The following is a 16,957-nucleotide window of genomic DNA, read 5'->3' on the forward strand; positions in this document are numbered from 1 at the left end:
AGTCTCCATATTTCTTTCATTTTGAGCAATTTATTTTTTCCTTCTATGTTCTTTTAGCTTTCTTTTTTATTCTTTATTTTTCATTCTCTCGTGCTTCTCTCTCTATTTTTTCCCATTCTTCACATCTTTTAATATAAAAGAAAAAAATTAAATTGTTCAAAACAAAAAAATTAGAGATTAATTGTATAATTTAACCTAAAATATAATAGAGTTATTATTTTTGTATAAAAATATTTTTAAAATCTTTAAAAGTATTAACTTTGTTAAAAAATAAATGATATTTTTAAACAATTCATAGAATTTAAATTTTACCACATAGAAAATTAAAATTAGAATTATACCTTTTATAAATGATGAGGTTTATTTTTAAAATTTATATTAAAGTCTTATCATTAATTTAATATACTTTTATTAATTATTTAATATTAAATATTGTTTTAGTCAATTAAAATACCATTATTCATATTAAAAACAAAAAGCAATATATATGAGAATTTAATTAATATACTAAAGAGTTAGCTTTTGAGTTGAAATTTTAGGAGTAAAGAAAAGTCATTTAAGTAAAAAAACTCGAATTAAAAATAAAAGGAGATCTGCCACGTCATCGCCCACATTCCAACGTGGCATATTCTCTGTTTCTTATTGGCTATCTCCACGAATATCACTTTTCCTAACATACACCGCAGGGAAAAATGACCATATTATTTTCCGGGAAAATTTAGAAAGAGAAAAAGAAAAAAGGATACGGAAAAACCATGGCGGTTCGTGCGACGGTGACACGGTTCCCGATCGATTCCGATGCGCAAGAAGCTTGTGGCATTCCTTGGGGATTAACGGTAACACCTTTCGCTGCTAAAGACGAGAACGGTCAAGCGCCGGTCTATGGATCGGACGGACATCTTTTACCCCGATGCGAGAATTGCTACGCTTATTTCAACACCTATTGCGAGCTCGATCAATGGGCATGGAATTGCTCTCTTTGCGGTACGCTCAACGGCCTCTCTTCTGAAGCCATCGCTAGATACTCTCGACCCCAGTCTTGTGCTGAAATGATGTCGTCTTTTGTCGATCTCGAGTTTCCTTGTAAGTGTGATTTGGTTGCTCAGAAAAAATTATGAAGAAAGTGAGGGATAATGATTTTTTTTAACTACATTAACTCTTTGATTTTATTGTTTCTGTGTAGTGGAAGGATCGGAGGAGGAAATTCTGCATGCTCGTCCGGTGTATGTTGCGGCCGTTGATTTGTCATGTGAGATCTTCACTTTGTTCTAATGTTCTAATATTGTAATTATTTTTATCTGAATTTCAAATTATTTGTGCTGAATTTATGGTAACGAAATGGATTTCGTTTCTCTTTTTTTTTTTCTAGTTTTAATTCTTTCCTGCAAATTTGTGTGGAAGAAATATTTTGAATTGGACACTCTTGAGTGATGAAAATTATTACAGAAGTTAAAGTATTGGATTTGAGTATTATGTAGTTAAGACCATTTCTAGAGTGAAAAGTACAAAGAAGTTATAAGAAACTGAAAAAGATTATTGAATGCAGCAGTTGATAGTGACAAAGTGTTAAAGCACATTTTATGTTATTTGATACACTCAGGTTTCAATCTATATGCCTTATTTTCTTATACTAGTTCATGTTTACATGCGGCTCCTCCGTGTATATATAGTAAAAATGAATATGGGGGCATCTAGTAGTTGTTTGACATTTAACTTTTAACAAAGATTGCTTTTGTGTAATAAATATGAGTTTTTATGTTGCTTGTAGTAGGATGTTCCCTTGGGGGAGTAAAGGCAGTTGGTCTTTGACTCAGGTCTTCTCTTAATGTTTTTGCAGATACCATGCATGATGACTACCTCATTATGCTCTTATTTCTATTCTTTAATCCACATAGACTTATATAAAACTTCCTTTTTGTTTTCAGCTTCTGAAGAATTTTTGGAGCTTACTAAAAGTGCACTGCAGGCGGCATTGGAAGGTTCTCTAATGTTGGATAAAAATGATTTATTCATTTTGTTTATTCTTGATTTTTGTTCTTGGAAGGTTGATTCTTTCCTTCATTTTCATTTCTATTGCAGCTCTTGCACCTGAGTCCCTTTTTGGCCTTGCCACTTTCAGCCACAAATTAGGGTTATATGATGTTCAAGGGCCTATACCTGTTGTAAAGAATGTTTTTATCCCTCAAGATGCGGAGGGTACCTTGCCAATTGAGCTTGAAGATGTCATGCCTTTGTTACAGTTCCTGGCTCCAGTATGTAATCTTCACTTATTGTTTTCCTTTATTTTTGTCCTCTGCCACAGCCCTTTATAAAACATACGGTTGGCCCATTGGATTCTCTGAATGGTATATATAAAGAATGAAATAGTTATTCTATAAGAATAGAATTGGGAAAAGGAGCGGGGAGGTATATCTGTCTGTATTTGGTAAAAAGCCTAGTTGGTAGCGTCTTTTAGTTATGATATTGTTCTGTTGCCTTGTTTACATCAATCGAACCTCTATGTAATTTAGTATTTACTGGTCTCCTTGAAATCAATAACCTATACAGGTTGATACTTGTAAGGATCGTATCACATCTGCACTTGAAATTCTCAGACCAACTACTTCATGGGAGAGAACGCCCCCAGGAACAGGTCAAGAGTTAGATGGCATATTGATGGGTGGTCGAGGTTTTGGTATGGCAATGGAAGCTCTTTGCAATTACCTTGGGTCAGAATATGGAAATACATTTGCATTAGGTATGTGCGATAAGCATAGAGGTCTTCTAAAGTGCAATATCTTTATCTATTGTTTTTTCTTTTTAGCATCATAAATATCTATGTAATGTGCTACATACTGTTGTGTCTCTGTGCGCAACTGCAGCTAGAGTCTTTGCCTTTCTCTCGGGTCCTCCCGATCATGGACCTGGGCAACTTGATACAAGAAGGTATGGTGAGCAATATGCCAGTAAAGGAGAGGATGCAGACCGTGCTTTACTTCCAGAGCAGACACCATTCTACAAAGATCTGGTAGATTTGGATTGACTTTCAGTTTCTCTAATTTTAGCTGTATGGGTTGAGAATGTATCCTTGACATATTTTACAGGCTGCTGTGGCTGTTCAAGCTGGTGTTTGTGTGGACATTTTTGCCGTTACAAATGAGTATACAGATTTGGCTTCTCTTAAATTTCTTAGCATAGAAAGTGGTGGCTCACTGTTTTTGTATTCAAATACAGATGATTCAACACTTCCGCAGGACATGTAAGTACAATTGTTTTCTCCTCAAATTCTTTCATTAGGTTTTAATGGACTAAAATGTTGTTCTATTGGTTAATGGCATAACAAAAGGATGGTAGAATAGTTATTTTCTTTCAGGTTAGATACACTTCTAATTTATTCTTCTTCTTTTTTTTTTTTTAAAGATGGATTTTTGTGCATATTTTTGTTTCAGCACTTCATCATTACTTTTGTTAATGACATGAAAACTAAATTCAGTTCTATTAATGCTATTTTGCAGGTATCGAATGCTAAGTCGACCATATGCTTTTAATTGTGTACTAAGATTGAGGACATCTACTGAATTCAAGCCTGGCCATTCCGTAACTGCCTCTTACTTCTTTCAATTCATCTTGCTAAGGAACTTTATATATCAGTTCTTGCTATCTCACTTCTTTTTCCCTTCTTTTGCAGTATGGTCACTTCTTCCCAGATCCGCAATATGAAAATGTGCAACACATTATTTGCTGTGATTCGTATGCAACATATGCTTATGATTTTGAGTTTGCTAATAATGTTGGTTTTTCAAGGTATGAATAGCCCAGTGACAATTATCTTTATTTTGATTATATGTTATTTACATCTTTCCATTATGTTAATTTCTTGTATGGACCAATTGTAACCACCTGAATGCTTGAAACATCCCCCCTTTCCATTTTCTTTGTTTTCTTCCACATTATTTTCGGTGATAACATTTTGAGGAGCATCAATGTTAATATATTCAGATTGTATAATCGCTCCTCCTTTACAGGCATTCATCTGAACAACCCATGGTGCAGATTGCATTTCAATACACTGTTGTCGTGCCCCCCGAGGAACTCCCTGGTTCTGAATTGCTTTCTTCTAGTAGGTATATTATTCCTATTGGAAATTCTGATCCTAAATCACTCTTACCAGCTTTGTCGGCCTAAAAATATGAAAAACCTTGTAAGTATACTTGCGAGTGTCATTCATGAGGACATGAATATTCTAGCCTCATCTGCAGGTTGAGGAACTTAGAATTCGGTTTATCATAATTCATACAAAATCTTCTAGAAGTTCAAATCATTAAAAATATTTGATCAACAATATTGCTTTCTGGCGCTACTTTTTGGATTGGCTTGATGTGACATTTTTATGCAGAGGCAAACATTCTATTAAACGAAGACTTAGGATACGAACTTTGCAGTATGGAACAGCCCGAAATCTTAATGAACTTTATGATAGTGTTGATCCTGAAGTGGTTCTATCATTGCTTGTTCACAAGGTTCACCTTCTTTCTTTGTCTCTCTTTTTGACTTTTCCATGCATGTCTTCATGCTCGGTTCTGGAGCATTTTGTTTCTGAGTATCATCTCTAGTAGTTTATATGCATATTGTCAATTTTACAGGTCATATTAGCCTCTTTGGAGGAAGGAGTTAGAGAGGGCAGGATGTTGCTTCATGATTGGCTAGTAATCCTCACTTCTCAATATAACGAGGCTTTTAACCTTATCCAATACAAGAACGGAAGTAGTTCTATCATGGGTCAGCTCGATGTTACATTCTCGCAATGCCCCCAACTGCAACCTTTGCCTCGATTGGTTTTTGCTTTGCTTCGAAACCCTCTTCTGCGTTTCCACGAAGAGGGTGTTCACCCTGACTACCGGATCTATGTGCAATGTCTTTTCAGGTATATGGTACTTCCATTTTTGGATCTGGGTTATTCTTTATGCCACAATCTCTTAAATAATTAACAGATCCAAACACGTGGTAGAGGATTTAATTGTAATGTTAGTGTAAATGCAAACTCGTATTCTTACCGCATATTTTGATCTTCTTTTCGTTTTTCCCATACATATGGTGCAGTGCGTTGGAACCAAGTTCTCTTCACCGTGCAATCTATCCAGTCCTAACATCATATTCAACACCAGATAAACAAGCCTATCCACGGCACTCATTGAGTCGTGCTGCACTGATCACCAGTGGTAGTCCGATATTTTTCCTCGATGCATATACGACATTAATCGTCTTTTACTCATCTACTGCAGATCCTAGCCTTCCTTTTCCTCCACCCCACGACTGTAAGCTCTTTTATCACTTGCACAAACAAGTTGATTTTTACAAGTCGAAATGGAAACCGTTTTAGCTTGTGATTTATTCTGAGGCCATTGTATACTTAACAGGTTTGTTACGGTCCACGATTAACAAATTGAAGCAAGAACGTTGTATTACCCCCAAACTCATATTCATCCGAGGAGGGCAAGACGATGCCTCGGTGTTCGAGAACTACCTTATCGAGGAACAAGATGTCAACGGAACCGGCCTAACAAGTGTCATGGGTTTTGTATCCTTCCTTGAAGATATCACCCAAAGTGTATTGGAATACATGAAATAGAAATAAAAGATTACATTTTCCCAATATTTTGGATATCTCCCTACACCCTTTCCTGAAACGAGTGATTCGTGTTATCGGGGCTCTACCAGTACGGGTATGATCTTCGAAACATATGGGAAAACTTCGGAAAATTTGAGTATACCAGTCTTGGATACTTATCTGTCTCCGACACTCACCCAAACTTCAGGTAAAACATAGATTGTTGTTATCATTTTACCTATTTTACCTTATTAGCAAATTCCTTTGCCTCTCATAAACCAAATGGTTGCTATTAGGAAATGTACTTTTCTTTTTTAATTTGTAAAACATAAATGTAGGCTTTGATTTTGGGAACACTTATTTTGCCATTTTGAGTGAGAATAAAAACGAGGAATGTAGAGATTTCAAGAATGATAATCTCAAATGTATTTAATAATTATATATTTTGTTAATTTAGTTTTTATTTTTAGTTAAATTTAATTATTAATCTTTTTAAAAATCAAACAGCTTTTTTTTAAAGGAAAATGTTAATTAAAATATTAAATTTTTAATGATGTTAAGATGACAATTTATGTGATAGTTCGCCTTTATTTTAACATGACATTGTAATGTCAAATAATAATTTAAAAATTATAAAATTATTTAAAATTAAAAAAAATTAACATGAAGTACATGTGGATTGTCATATTTGAACATTTAATGTTTTAGTTATAAATTGATCATTTTACTATAAAAATTGGTGTAATAATAGAGTAACTAGATAGTTACACGCGTGGCGTATCATATATATATATATATATATATCATGTTGACATATAAAGACTAATTTTTAGCAATAAAAATATAAATTTTTGATAGAATGATCATTTTGCTGCTTGATCTAATATATAAGAACTGATTTGTCTTTTTTAATAGAAGAATAAAATATAATCTAATTCTTAATACAAGAACTTATGTGGTATTTATATCAGAAAACCCATAAGTGAATATTTATTATTATTAGTGGTATATTATTAAATGACAAGAAAGTTGAGTGCCTTTAATAAAATTTCCTATAACTGTGGGTGGTTTCGAAAAAAAAAAAATCAATAAAGATCTGCTTCAAATTCATTTGTTCATGGTTTGTTAAAAAAAATGTGAAAAAAATGGATTATTAAAAGATAAGTACAACCTTTCTTCAATCAAAGCTGTTTTAGGGCTTGTTTGTTTTTCTATATTCAAGCTTTCAACCCATATTATGCTTATTTCCCGAGAAAATAAGGAAAAGAAAATCTAGGCGTTCCTTTTTTCCTTTTATTACTTCCAACCTTTACACTTTAAAGCTTAGCCACTTTCTCTCTCAGCTGTCGAAGCTTCTTAAGATTCTTTCTCTACAGCTCCAACTCGGGTATTTTTCTCTTTCTCTCTTAAAACCCATAATTAAAATAGTACTAATTTCTGCTTGTTTCTCGAGAAAAAAGAGTGGGTTTAATTTCTTTTTTTTCCCCCCTCATTTCGTTTAATTCAGAGCTCATTTGAAGTGGGTATTTGTTGAACTTCAATGGGGTTTTTGAAATTTTTTGAACTTCAAATTTGAACTTTTAGTGGAGCAAAGAGTTTATTTTAGGCATGAGGAAAAAAAGGGAAAAAAAAAAAGCTTCCTAGTTGAGGCTATGTATATGCTGAGATTTGCTAAAAATGTACTAAGTAGCTTGGAAGATATGACATTCTTTGCAATTTAGTCCTTAATTAGTATACCAAAAAAGACAGATTGTTAGAACTTTTGTGTTGTTTTATTGGCCTTATTCTTAAATTTCTTGAATTTGTTGATTGGGGTGCACTCTCTATAATTTCGAGAGATTTTGAACCATCATAAAACTTGTTTTATTGATACTCAATCCGGACCAGTTAAGGCTCTTGTACTAAGAGTCAGATTGCATGTTGACCCCTCTACTCAAAAAAATTGGACAAATTGATCTCTATATGTTAGATTAAAAAGAAAATTGATCATTTCTGTTAAAAATTTCATCCTTTTGTACTGTTAGAAACTGGACTGGCTAACAGAATAATCATATAATGACATGTGGCATGTTCCGTGTACATATAGTAACCAGTTTTTAACCGTATACATGGATAGAATTCTTAATAGGATTAATTTGCTCTTTGATCTTATGTATAAGGATTAATTTAACCAATTTTTTGAGTAGTGGGGGCAAAATGCAATTTGAGTCCTGATACAAGAGTCTCTACTTTTACTGGATGAACTACGTATCTGTAAGAATCTTGATGCTTATATTATATGTAAAGTTATTACCAGGGTATAGTGATTGTATATTTAGTTTGAGACTGGTTTTACTTTTTCGTCATTAGGTTATATATATGATGCCTGATTTTCATTTTCCATTAAAGTCATGCCTGATTTATATATATTTTAATTTTGTTTTGTAAGTTTGCATTACGTTTCGTATGAAGCTGGCTTAAGCTTAAACATGTCAATATTTTCTTTTTTGTTTGTTTTTTCGACAGCAGTCTTGTGACTCTTGTTCTGATTTTGAGCAAGTTCATATTCCTTGAAAACTTGCACCAACTACATAAGCCTCTTAATTATCATTCGGAAATTTCTTTTTTTTTTTTTCCATTCTCTTTAAAATCGACTGCTTAATTATACCTTGCAACCCCTTTGAATCTTTTTAGCTCGTGACACGGGTTTCAATTGAGATACATATCTGAAAATCCTTTTGGCCATCATTTTTGTTTCCTCCTTTCAATATGTGTGTACTTCTTCCCTTGAATTCTTCTGGCCTCTGTGCCTTCTTCAGAATTGCCTTGCAAGCTTGTTTAAATAGATACATAAGATGCCGAGGCCAAAGGGACCAAATGAGCCTGAACAGCCTGCTGAATCTGATGAGAGGATCAATCTTGATGAAGAAGATAACGATCCCGAGGAGACTATGGAAGAAGAGGTGGAGTATGAAGAAGTGGAGGTAGAAGAAGAAGAGGAAGAAGAAGAAGAGGAGGAGGAGGAGGAGGAAGAAGAAATAGAAGAGGAAGATCAAGATGTCGAAAATGCTAATGGGGATGATGATGCTGAAGGTGAGGATGAAAAGAAGAAACGTGCCGAGCTTCTTGCTCGTCCTCCTCATGGTTCCGAAGTATATATTGGAGGCATACCACATGATGTTTCTCAAGAGGATTTGAAGGATTTTTGTGACTCTGTTGGAGAGGTTACTGAGGTATTTTCTTTTGCTATAGTGAGAAACTATGGTAAAAGTATCTTGGAAGCCCTTGTGCTAAGAGTAGGATTACATTTTGCTCATTCTACTCAAAAAATGGGCAAAATAGTTTTTATATATTAGATCAAAGAGCAAACTAATCCTTTTGTTAAAAATTTTATTCATTTTTACGGTTCAAAACTGGTCCTTATATATCAACATAAGGTACACATGGCACACTACATGTAAATGTTTAATTATTTTGTCAGCCATGCCAGTTGTAACAGTATAAATGGATGAAACTTTTATTAGAAATGACCAATTTGCTCTTTAGCTTAATGTACAGGGATTAATTTATTCATTTTTGTGCATGATCCTTTTACCCTATTTTTCTTTTCACGAGATAAACATTGACACATCGTAATTATTATGGTAGGTTCGGATTATGAAAGGTAAAGATACAAGTGAAAACAAGGGCTTTGCTTTTGTGACCTTTAGAAGTGTAGAATTGGCCTCTAAAGCCATTGATGAGCTAAATAATGCCGAATTTAAGGTGACAAGTCTTCTATTATCTCATAGGGAGTTCCTGCTTCCGTGTTCTATTTGTTTCTGATAACGGCATTCATGTTTCTTTGGTTGTTAAGTAACTTTGTAGCTTCTATCTTTCTCTCTCAGGGTAGAAAAATTAGATGTTCTACATCCCAATCAAAACATCGGTTGTTTATTGGTAATATTCCGAGAAATTGGGGGGAGGAAGACTTGAGGAAGGTTGTGTCAGAGGTTGGTCATGGAGTTACAGGTTTGGAATTGGTGAAGGTTAGTTTAATGACCTTGTGCATTTTTGCCGATTATTGGTTACTTGTGATCTCTAAGGGGATGTTTAGTGGTAATGTCATATTGTGAATTTGCTTCGTGCTTGCAGGATATGAAGAACTCAGGTAGTAACAGGGGTTTTGCCTTTGTTGAGTATTATAACAATGCATGTGCCGAGTATTCAAGGCAGAAGATGATGAACACGGAATTCAGGCTTGGTGATAATGCTCCAAGTGTGAGCTGGGCTGATCCTAAGAATGCTGATTCTCCTGCTGCTTCTCAGGTATAGTTAAGTTGCTCTCTTTCACTTTCTAGCTTCTTGCGGGGTTCTTTTGGTAGTTTACGTTTCATGCTTGTCTCATTTGAGGACTTTGTTCCTTTTTCATTTCCTTTGAAGCTGACATGCGTACTTTCTTTTGCATATAGCATGTTGGTAACGTCAGTGTCGTCCTTATCATATTTTTTGGATTTGTTAATCTAAGGTAACCTATCTTATGTAGGTAAAGGCCGTGTATGTGAAGAATTTGCCAAAGGATGTAACACAAGATCAGCTAAAGAAGCTATTTGAACATCATGGAAAGATAACTAAAGTGGTTCTGCCTCCTGCAAAACCCGGACAAGAGAGAAATAGAATTGGTTTTGTTCATTTTGCAGAGAGATCTTGTGCCATGAAAGCACTCAAGAACACAGAAAAATATGAATTGGATGGTGATTATCGAGTTCTTATCCATTTTACATTTTTGTTTAATGGATGTAATTCCTAATATTATTATTCCGTTTTTTCAGGACAAGTTGTAGAGTGTTCTCTTGCAAAGCCACAAACTGATCAAAAGACCTCAGGGGGTTCAAGTTCTCAGAATTCCGGTTTTCTTCCTAGTTATCCACCTCAGGTTGGGTATGGTCTCGTTGGGGGTGCCTATGGTGCTCTAGGTCCAGGATACGGTGTTGCTGGCCTTCCACAGGTGAGATACTCGTCCATACATGTATAGGATGGTGTGTTAAACAGCTTCCATCCATATCTTCATCATTTTTTTCTTGATATTCTGCAGGTGATTGTTTATTTGTTTGTTTGTTCGTTCGGGTTTTCAGTTTTGCTTTCGGTTCTAAGTTTGAAAAACCTTCTTTTTTTCCTTCTTTTCTCGTGTGCCATTGGCGTGCTCGAGGAAAAGAGGCAAAAGTTCATTAGATTGTTGAACATGGTTAAAACTTTTTGTGTTAATTTGTCTCCTACAGCCCTTAATCTATGGAAGAGGACCAACACCTACTGGCATGTCAATGATGCCAATGCTTTTACCCGATGGCCGGGTTGGATATGTTCTGTAAGTTCAATAACTTTATTTGGTAAAAGTACCATGAAATCCCTTATACTGGTAGCCAAATTGTATTTTGCCCATTCTTCTCTAAAAAAAGAATAATTTAGTCTCCATATGTTATATAAAAAAGTGAACTGGTTATTTTATTAAAAATTTTATCTATTTCTACTATTAAACACTGGTCTATGTATATCGGTATGAGGTGCGCATAGGATGTTATGTGTAACTGTATGGTTATTTTGTCAGTTACACCAGTTTTTAATAGAAATTGATGAAATTTTTAATAGAAAAGATTAGTTTGTTTTCTATTCTAACATATAGGGACTAATTTGTTTATCTTTTGAGTAAATGGATAAAATACAATCTAACTCCTATTACAAGGGCTTGATGGCACTTTTAGCACATTATTTCCATTCCAATATTTCATACATCTTAAAATCCGTATCCCCGTTCTTTCCATACAAAGCCGGATGTGTCACATATCATCTAATAACCAGCTGTGATACAACCCGATTGTCGTAACTCGGTTGCTTGCCTGAGGATTGAACCTTGATAATCTATTGCTGCAGGCAACAACCGGGATCACAACTACAAAGCCCGCCGATACATCAAAGTAGTAATCGAGGTGGTGGCAAGAGCGGTAGCAGTTCAAGCAGTAGGGGAAAGCACGGTAGCAACGACAACAGTAACAGGCGGTATCGGCCGTATTGATTTGCTTATATTAGAATATGGATTATATAATTGGTGGGATGGAATGTTTATTTAATCAAAATTCCTTTGCAATCTCCACAAATAGTTAACTTTTAAGCTATTAGAAAAAAAAAAAAAAACCTAACTGCTTAGTTTTTTAAGATTGTGTGATTGGGATTTTTTTCCTCTTTGTAGGAAAATGATTGTGCGTGAAATCATCTATGTTGAAATGTTGAATCTATATGATCTTGTTGATAGTCATATATATATTTTTTATTTAGAGGTAATTTCACTGGTTTTAGTCGGTTTTGGTTTTTATTAGAGATATTCATGGCCCGAGTCAGATTATTAGGTTCGGGTCGAGTCTAAGTATAATATTAAAATATTTTATATTTACTTAAGTTCAGTCTGGTTAGAAATATGAGTTTAAATTTTACTCAAGTTAGTTCATATTTGTAAAAGATCAACTTAAATTTATTTTAAGTTCGTCCATATTGTTTATAAAAGGAAATATTATTATCACCTAAGTGTTTAAGCTGCTATAACAATAACGATGTGAACCGATTTAAAACCCGATTAAGATTGAAATTAAACTCTTTATTATAATTTTACTAATTCATTAAAAGAATAAAAGAAAATAATTAATTTTTGAAAATTTTAATAAAAAGACAACATTAATAAGAAAGAAAACTCTAGAAGACATGGAAATTAAGCGACTCCGCCTAATAGCAAGTACCAGACACGCTTACGTAAATTATGTGTCTTCTTCACCACGTGCCCCCTTACTCTATATTTTATGTTATCTTTTGCATTGTTATTGCTTAACTAAAAGGGTTAATTTCATTATAGATACTTAAATTATGAGCTAAATTTTAAATTTATCTCAAATTTTAAAATATTTTTAATTAAATTTTCAAAATAGTAATAATATCATATCATTCAATTTGATGAGCTATATATATATATATTTAAAATTTAATGATATTATCTATTTTAACATTTTAGATCCAAATTAAACATATGATTGATATGTATATATTCAGTATTTATAATTTAATAATGTTTTAAAAATATATATACAAGAGATCCAAATTGATATTTAACTGAAAAAATAGAAACAGAACCTAAATCGAAATTTTTTTAGGGCTAAAATTAAATTATAATTTTTACAATAACAAAATGTAATTTCACTATTTTAATAGTTTATATCTTTATAATTTTTAAAAGATTAAATTAGTTTTTTATATTTTTAGGAGAACAAAGTGTAATTTTACCTTTACTAATTTAAAATTTAAAAATTTTAAAAGTCTAAATAATAAATTTTTCATTTTAGGGGACTGGACCCTACCTACCCCTAGTCTCGCCCTGAATAGAAAAATATTATTCATACAATATTGATATTTTTAAGAAGTGAATTAAAATATTTAAAATTTAGATAAAATTAATCATACAAATAATATACATATATTTACAATTTAATGAGCATGTTTCAAAAATAGATATATCCATATTGATATTTAATTGAACTAGTAGAATGGCCTTATTTGATACTTTAAGGACTTAATTAAAAATATTTTAAAATTTAAATTAGGGAGGTTTGTGCAATTAAACCTTAGTATAAATACAAGCCAACGCCAACTTAAAATTGCACAAAGATCCTGAAATTGGATTTTTTTTTTTCAATTTATCAGATACCCATAGATAAATCCAATTTGATATGACCTCTTGATACTTTAAGGACTTAATTAAAAATATTTAAAAATTTAAAAATCAATTTAAAATTTATATCATAGTTTAGGAAGCTTGTGCAATTAGCCCTTAGTATAAATACAAGCCACCGCCAACTTGGAAATCAACTTTCTGCACAAAGATCTTTGAAATTGAATTTTTTTTTTCAAATTATCCATAAAGCAAAAAATCAATTGTATTTGAAATTTGAAATCAAATGGCAACTTCAAGGCCTTATTCATCTCATTCCACGGCTCCATCGGCGCCGGAGCTGCCTCCACAGTCATACGACCACCACCACCAGCCGCCGCCGCCGCAGCAGCAGCACCAGAGCTATTACGGACAGTACCCGACGCTTTCTCCGCCGCCTTCGTCATCATCAAGTTATGGGCCGAGTGGTGGCGGATTTCCAGCAGGAACATCTCCAGATGTTATAAGGGCGTTTCAAATGGTAGATAGGGATCGAAGTGGATTCATCGATGAATATGAGTTGCAGCAGGCACTGTCTTCAGGTTACCAGAGGTTTAATCTTAGGACTATAAGGTTGCTTATGTTCTTGTTCAAGAATCCTTATGATTCACTCAGAATTGGTAAGTTAATTTCTTTTGTTTTTTGTTTTTTTAACTATTTTCAACATAAAATTGAAGAAATTATCTGCATAAATTGCGACTTGAATCAAAGAATTAATGGTCTTAAAATCACTGTTTACCACAAAACTCTTTGATTGAATTGAACTGCCATGGTGCTGTTTTATTTATTTGCTTATTTTAATGTGCTTAAATGCAAAGCTATCAGATTCAATTTTGAGTATGATCGCATTCCAACGTTTTTTTTGTTTTTTTTTTTTTTGGATTTTAGCATTGCTTTTATTTCCTGGACCCATTCAATTAAATAATGGTCACCACTTGCTACTTTCCTTTAACTTTTTGGATTCTTAGCTTTTGAAATTTGCCTTTTCAGTTATATATATTGTAAATAATTTTCTTCCCAACTTAGCAACTAGTTTCATTTTGGTATTGTATTTTTTTCAATTTGGCAATTAAGTCCATTTTGATACTAAATTTGATCTTTTGATGATGACAATTTGAGATTGTGTCATGCGTTAACATCATCAAATGTTAACATCAAATCTTGAAGAAATTCAAGTTCAGGACTAAAATAGACCTAATTGCTAAGTTTAAATACCGAAGTAACCTAATTGTAAAGATCAGGACCAAAGATTAAATTTACCCTTAATTATATAATATATTGGTTTTATTTATATATTATATACTCAAACATTTAGGGCCTCATCCTATTTCAATTCAGTCCTTTTTTATTTGTATAATACGGATGGATCTAAACAGCTTAGTTTATCCAAATATACAATATGGATAAAGCTTGAGCAGAACTCGGAACTTGTAATTTGAGCCTAACTTAAACAAATATATTTAATGTTGATATCATACATCAGCTTAGGTTTGATAAGAAAAGGTTGTATGAAACGGTGACTTCACTTTAGCGTTTATCATTTTCACGTAAGTCATGCTACATAATCAGTATAAGAAATTTTTTAAGTTGCTCTTAGGCACTCATTAGCTTTCTCAACTTCTCCTTTGAAAACAGCTCCATTAAATGATTGTTGTAAAAAATTTCAATTTCAGGCCCCATGGAGTTTGCTGCACTCTGGAGCTGCCTTGGTCATTGGCGGGTAAGCGATTAAATATTTGCTCTGATTTTCCATACACATACAAAGATACTATCTTTTAAGAACTTTACAAATACATAAATATCCTCGTGTTGGAATATACTTGCATCCAACTGCTCGAGTCCGAGCAACATAGCATTCATCGATTTAACATCATCTTTAGTCACTCGATTAATGTTCACGGATACGAAATTTTGTAGGCTGTATTTGAGAGATTTGATAGAGATAGGAGTGGGAAAATTGATTTGATGGAACTAAGGGATGCTTTATACAGTCTTGGATATGCAATTCCACCTTCTGTTCTTCAACTTCTAATTTCCAAGTATGATAATGGACTAAATTTCGATAGTTTTGTTGAGTAAGGCTTCTTCTTTGCAACATTTTTCTCTTCATTTTCCTTTTCTTTTTTTTCCTTTCAAAGATTTGAAATGTGATAATCTACTGTCTGACTGATGTTGATTTCTCATCTTCTATTTTGATTTGCAGATGTGGGATGATCGTCAAGGTTAGAGATTGCTCACTCCCTTTGCATATCCTTTTTTATTTTTAAACTCTTTTAATTCATCTGGAAAATTGTTGATTATTAGTAATGATAAGAAAACCGGATTGGCGATCAAAATTGATTTTGCCCCACTTATAGGGTTTAACTATATTTGTCAATTGGGCAAATTAGGTTGATTTTGGATTGAGTCAATATAGTTCAGTCTTTTTGGTTAGGGTCAATTTTGTTGAAGATTAGTTTATGTTCGGGTCATTCAGGTTTGAGGTTTATTTATTTTTTGGCTGAGTCATTATAGGTTTGGTGTATTTTGAGTTCTAGTCACTTTAGGTTATTTGTTCAGGTCTATATTTACTCGAACACAGGTGTGTGTATTGGATATAGATACGTATTTCACATGGGTATGGTTAGACTTTTGTAAGATTTTTGATGCATTTGAAAGATCTTTGGAGGTTATATTCTTATATCCACATGTCGAACAGAGGGTCTAAACTGGGTACTTCAACCAAAATAAAGAGTCCAAGCAACATAAGTTTAGGTCATGTTGGGTTCGGATTGTTTAAATTTGGGTTTGTTTGAGTTAAGATCTTTTTGGATTCTAGTTGGTAAGGCCCAAATTTTTTATTTTTATGATAAAATCGGATCGGAAATAGTTTGCAGTTGTTTGATTGAAGATTCTGGTATTGGTTAAAAAATGGGACTATGAATTTATGATGATTGTTGTAATTTTCAGGGATTGACAGAAAAATTCAAGGAAAAGGACCCAGGTTATACAGGTTCAGCAACGCTTTCGTACGAGTCATTCATGTCTTTGGTCATTCCATTTCTTGTTTCATATGATTGATTGATTGATGCCCCTGTGTAATATCAAACCCTAAATACTCAATTATGATATTGTTTGTTTTCTTAAAACCATTTGACTTTAGCTTCACCTTTTTGTAAAATGTAGACCTTTTTAATATGGGAGTTGTAATTCTACATTATTCATATGTGGCGAATGGAAGTATTTTTCAAATACGTGGAAGTTGTAATTCTACACGAATGTTGGGATATGTGTCGATATATGTCGAATACAAGTATTTTTTAGATATGTGTAATTTGTAATTCTACACGAATGATGAAATGTGTGTTAATATGTATCGAATACAAGTATTTTTTTTAAATATGTGGATGTCGTAATTCCACACAAATGTTGAGATATATGTTAATATGTGTCTAATACAAATATTTTTTGGATATGTGGAAGTTGTAATTCTACATGAATGTTGAGATATGTGTCGAATACAAGTATTTTTTTAAATACGTAAAAGTTGTAATTCTACACAAATGTTGAGATATATGTCAATATGTGTTAAATATAAGGATTTTCCATATATGAGGAAGTTGTAATTGTACATAAATGTTAGATATGTGTCAAATACAAGTATTATTTTTTTTGGATATGCGGTG

The 16,957-nt window shown here is 33.0% G+C and overlaps 3 protein-coding genes across 4 annotated transcripts; all 3 read left to right on the forward strand.

Moving 5' to 3' along the window:
* The first annotated feature begins 623 nt into the window (after positions 1 to 623).
* On the forward strand, positions 624 to 5,998 carry LOC108465186 (protein transport protein SEC24). Its single transcript, XM_017765509.2, has 14 exons — positions 624 to 1,083; positions 1,184 to 1,249; positions 1,926 to 1,979; positions 2,080 to 2,252; positions 2,548 to 2,737; positions 2,862 to 3,007; positions 3,084 to 3,238; positions 3,495 to 3,576; positions 3,668 to 3,783; positions 4,005 to 4,103; positions 4,376 to 4,499; positions 4,623 to 4,903; positions 5,080 to 5,294; positions 5,397 to 5,998. The coding sequence occupies exons 1-14, from the start codon at positions 756 to 758 to the stop codon at positions 5,606 to 5,608; spliced, it is 2,241 nt and encodes a 746-aa protein (XP_017620998.1). The 5' UTR covers positions 624 to 755; the 3' UTR covers positions 5,609 to 5,998.
* Positions 5,999 to 6,643: 645 nt separating this feature from the next.
* On the forward strand, positions 6,644 to 11,881 carry LOC108465168 (heterogeneous nuclear ribonucleoprotein Q-like). Of its 2 annotated transcripts, none has more exons than XM_053017972.1 (9): positions 6,644 to 6,974; positions 8,096 to 8,799; positions 9,215 to 9,331; positions 9,454 to 9,594; positions 9,701 to 9,874; positions 10,092 to 10,299; positions 10,378 to 10,553; positions 10,825 to 10,910; positions 11,474 to 11,881. In XM_053017972.1, exons 2-9 carry the CDS (start codon positions 8,422 to 8,424, stop codon positions 11,613 to 11,615), a joined length of 1,422 nt encoding a protein of 473 aa, XP_052873932.1. In that variant the 5' UTR covers positions 6,644 to 6,974; positions 8,096 to 8,421; the 3' UTR covers positions 11,616 to 11,881. The 2 variants fall into 2 exon arrangements, with proteins under 2 accessions (XP_052873932.1, XP_017620980.1); XM_017765491.2 differs by having other exon boundaries at positions 6,652 to 6,974; positions 8,386 to 8,799.
* Positions 11,882 to 13,421: 1,540 nt separating this feature from the next.
* On the forward strand, positions 13,422 to 16,671 carry LOC108465171 (probable calcium-binding protein CML48). Its single transcript, XM_017765495.2, has 5 exons — positions 13,422 to 13,912; positions 14,966 to 15,012; positions 15,210 to 15,367; positions 15,496 to 15,514; positions 16,242 to 16,671. The coding sequence occupies exons 1-5, from the start codon at positions 13,540 to 13,542 to the stop codon at positions 16,350 to 16,352; spliced, it is 708 nt and encodes a 235-aa protein (XP_017620984.1). The 5' UTR covers positions 13,422 to 13,539; the 3' UTR covers positions 16,353 to 16,671.
* Positions 16,672 to 16,957: the final 286 nt, after the last annotated feature.

Source organism: Gossypium arboreum, chromosome 8 (genome assembly GCF_025698485.1).
Source record: "Gossypium arboreum isolate Shixiya-1 chromosome 8, ASM2569848v2, whole genome shotgun sequence".
Lineage (NCBI taxonomy): Eukaryota > Viridiplantae > Streptophyta > Magnoliopsida > Malvales > Malvaceae > Gossypium > Gossypium arboreum.

Bases quoted from the DNA above. Each gene is read 5' to 3' on its own strand.
- LOC108465186 (XM_017765509.2), top strand. From the start codon at position 756: ATGGCGGTTCGTGCGACGGTGACACGGTTCCCGATCGATTCCGATGCG. The intron at 1,250-1,925 runs GTGAGATCTTCA...TTTTGTTTTCAG, and splicing joins TGCGGCCGTTGATTTGTCAT to CTTCTGAAGAATTTTTGGAG. The intron at 2,738-2,861 runs GTATGTGCGATA...GCGCAACTGCAG, and splicing joins TGGAAATACATTTGCATTAG to CTAGAGTCTTTGCCTTTCTC.
- LOC108465168 (XM_053017972.1), top strand. From the start codon at position 8,422: ATGCCGAGGCCAAAGGGACCAAATGAGCCTGAACAGCCTGCTGAATCT. The intron at 8,800-9,214 runs GTATTTTCTTTT...TTATTATGGTAG, and splicing joins CTGTTGGAGAGGTTACTGAG to GTTCGGATTATGAAAGGTAA. The intron at 9,595-9,700 runs GTTAGTTTAATG...TCGTGCTTGCAG, and splicing joins CAGGTTTGGAATTGGTGAAG to GATATGAAGAACTCAGGTAG.
- LOC108465171 (XM_017765495.2), top strand. From the start codon at position 13,540: ATGGCAACTTCAAGGCCTTATTCATCTCATTCCACGGCTCCATCGGCG. The intron at 13,913-14,965 runs GTAAGTTAATTT...TTTCAATTTCAG, and splicing joins TTATGATTCACTCAGAATTG to GCCCCATGGAGTTTGCTGCA. The intron at 15,013-15,209 runs GTAAGCGATTAA...GAAATTTTGTAG, and splicing joins GCTGCCTTGGTCATTGGCGG to GCTGTATTTGAGAGATTTGA.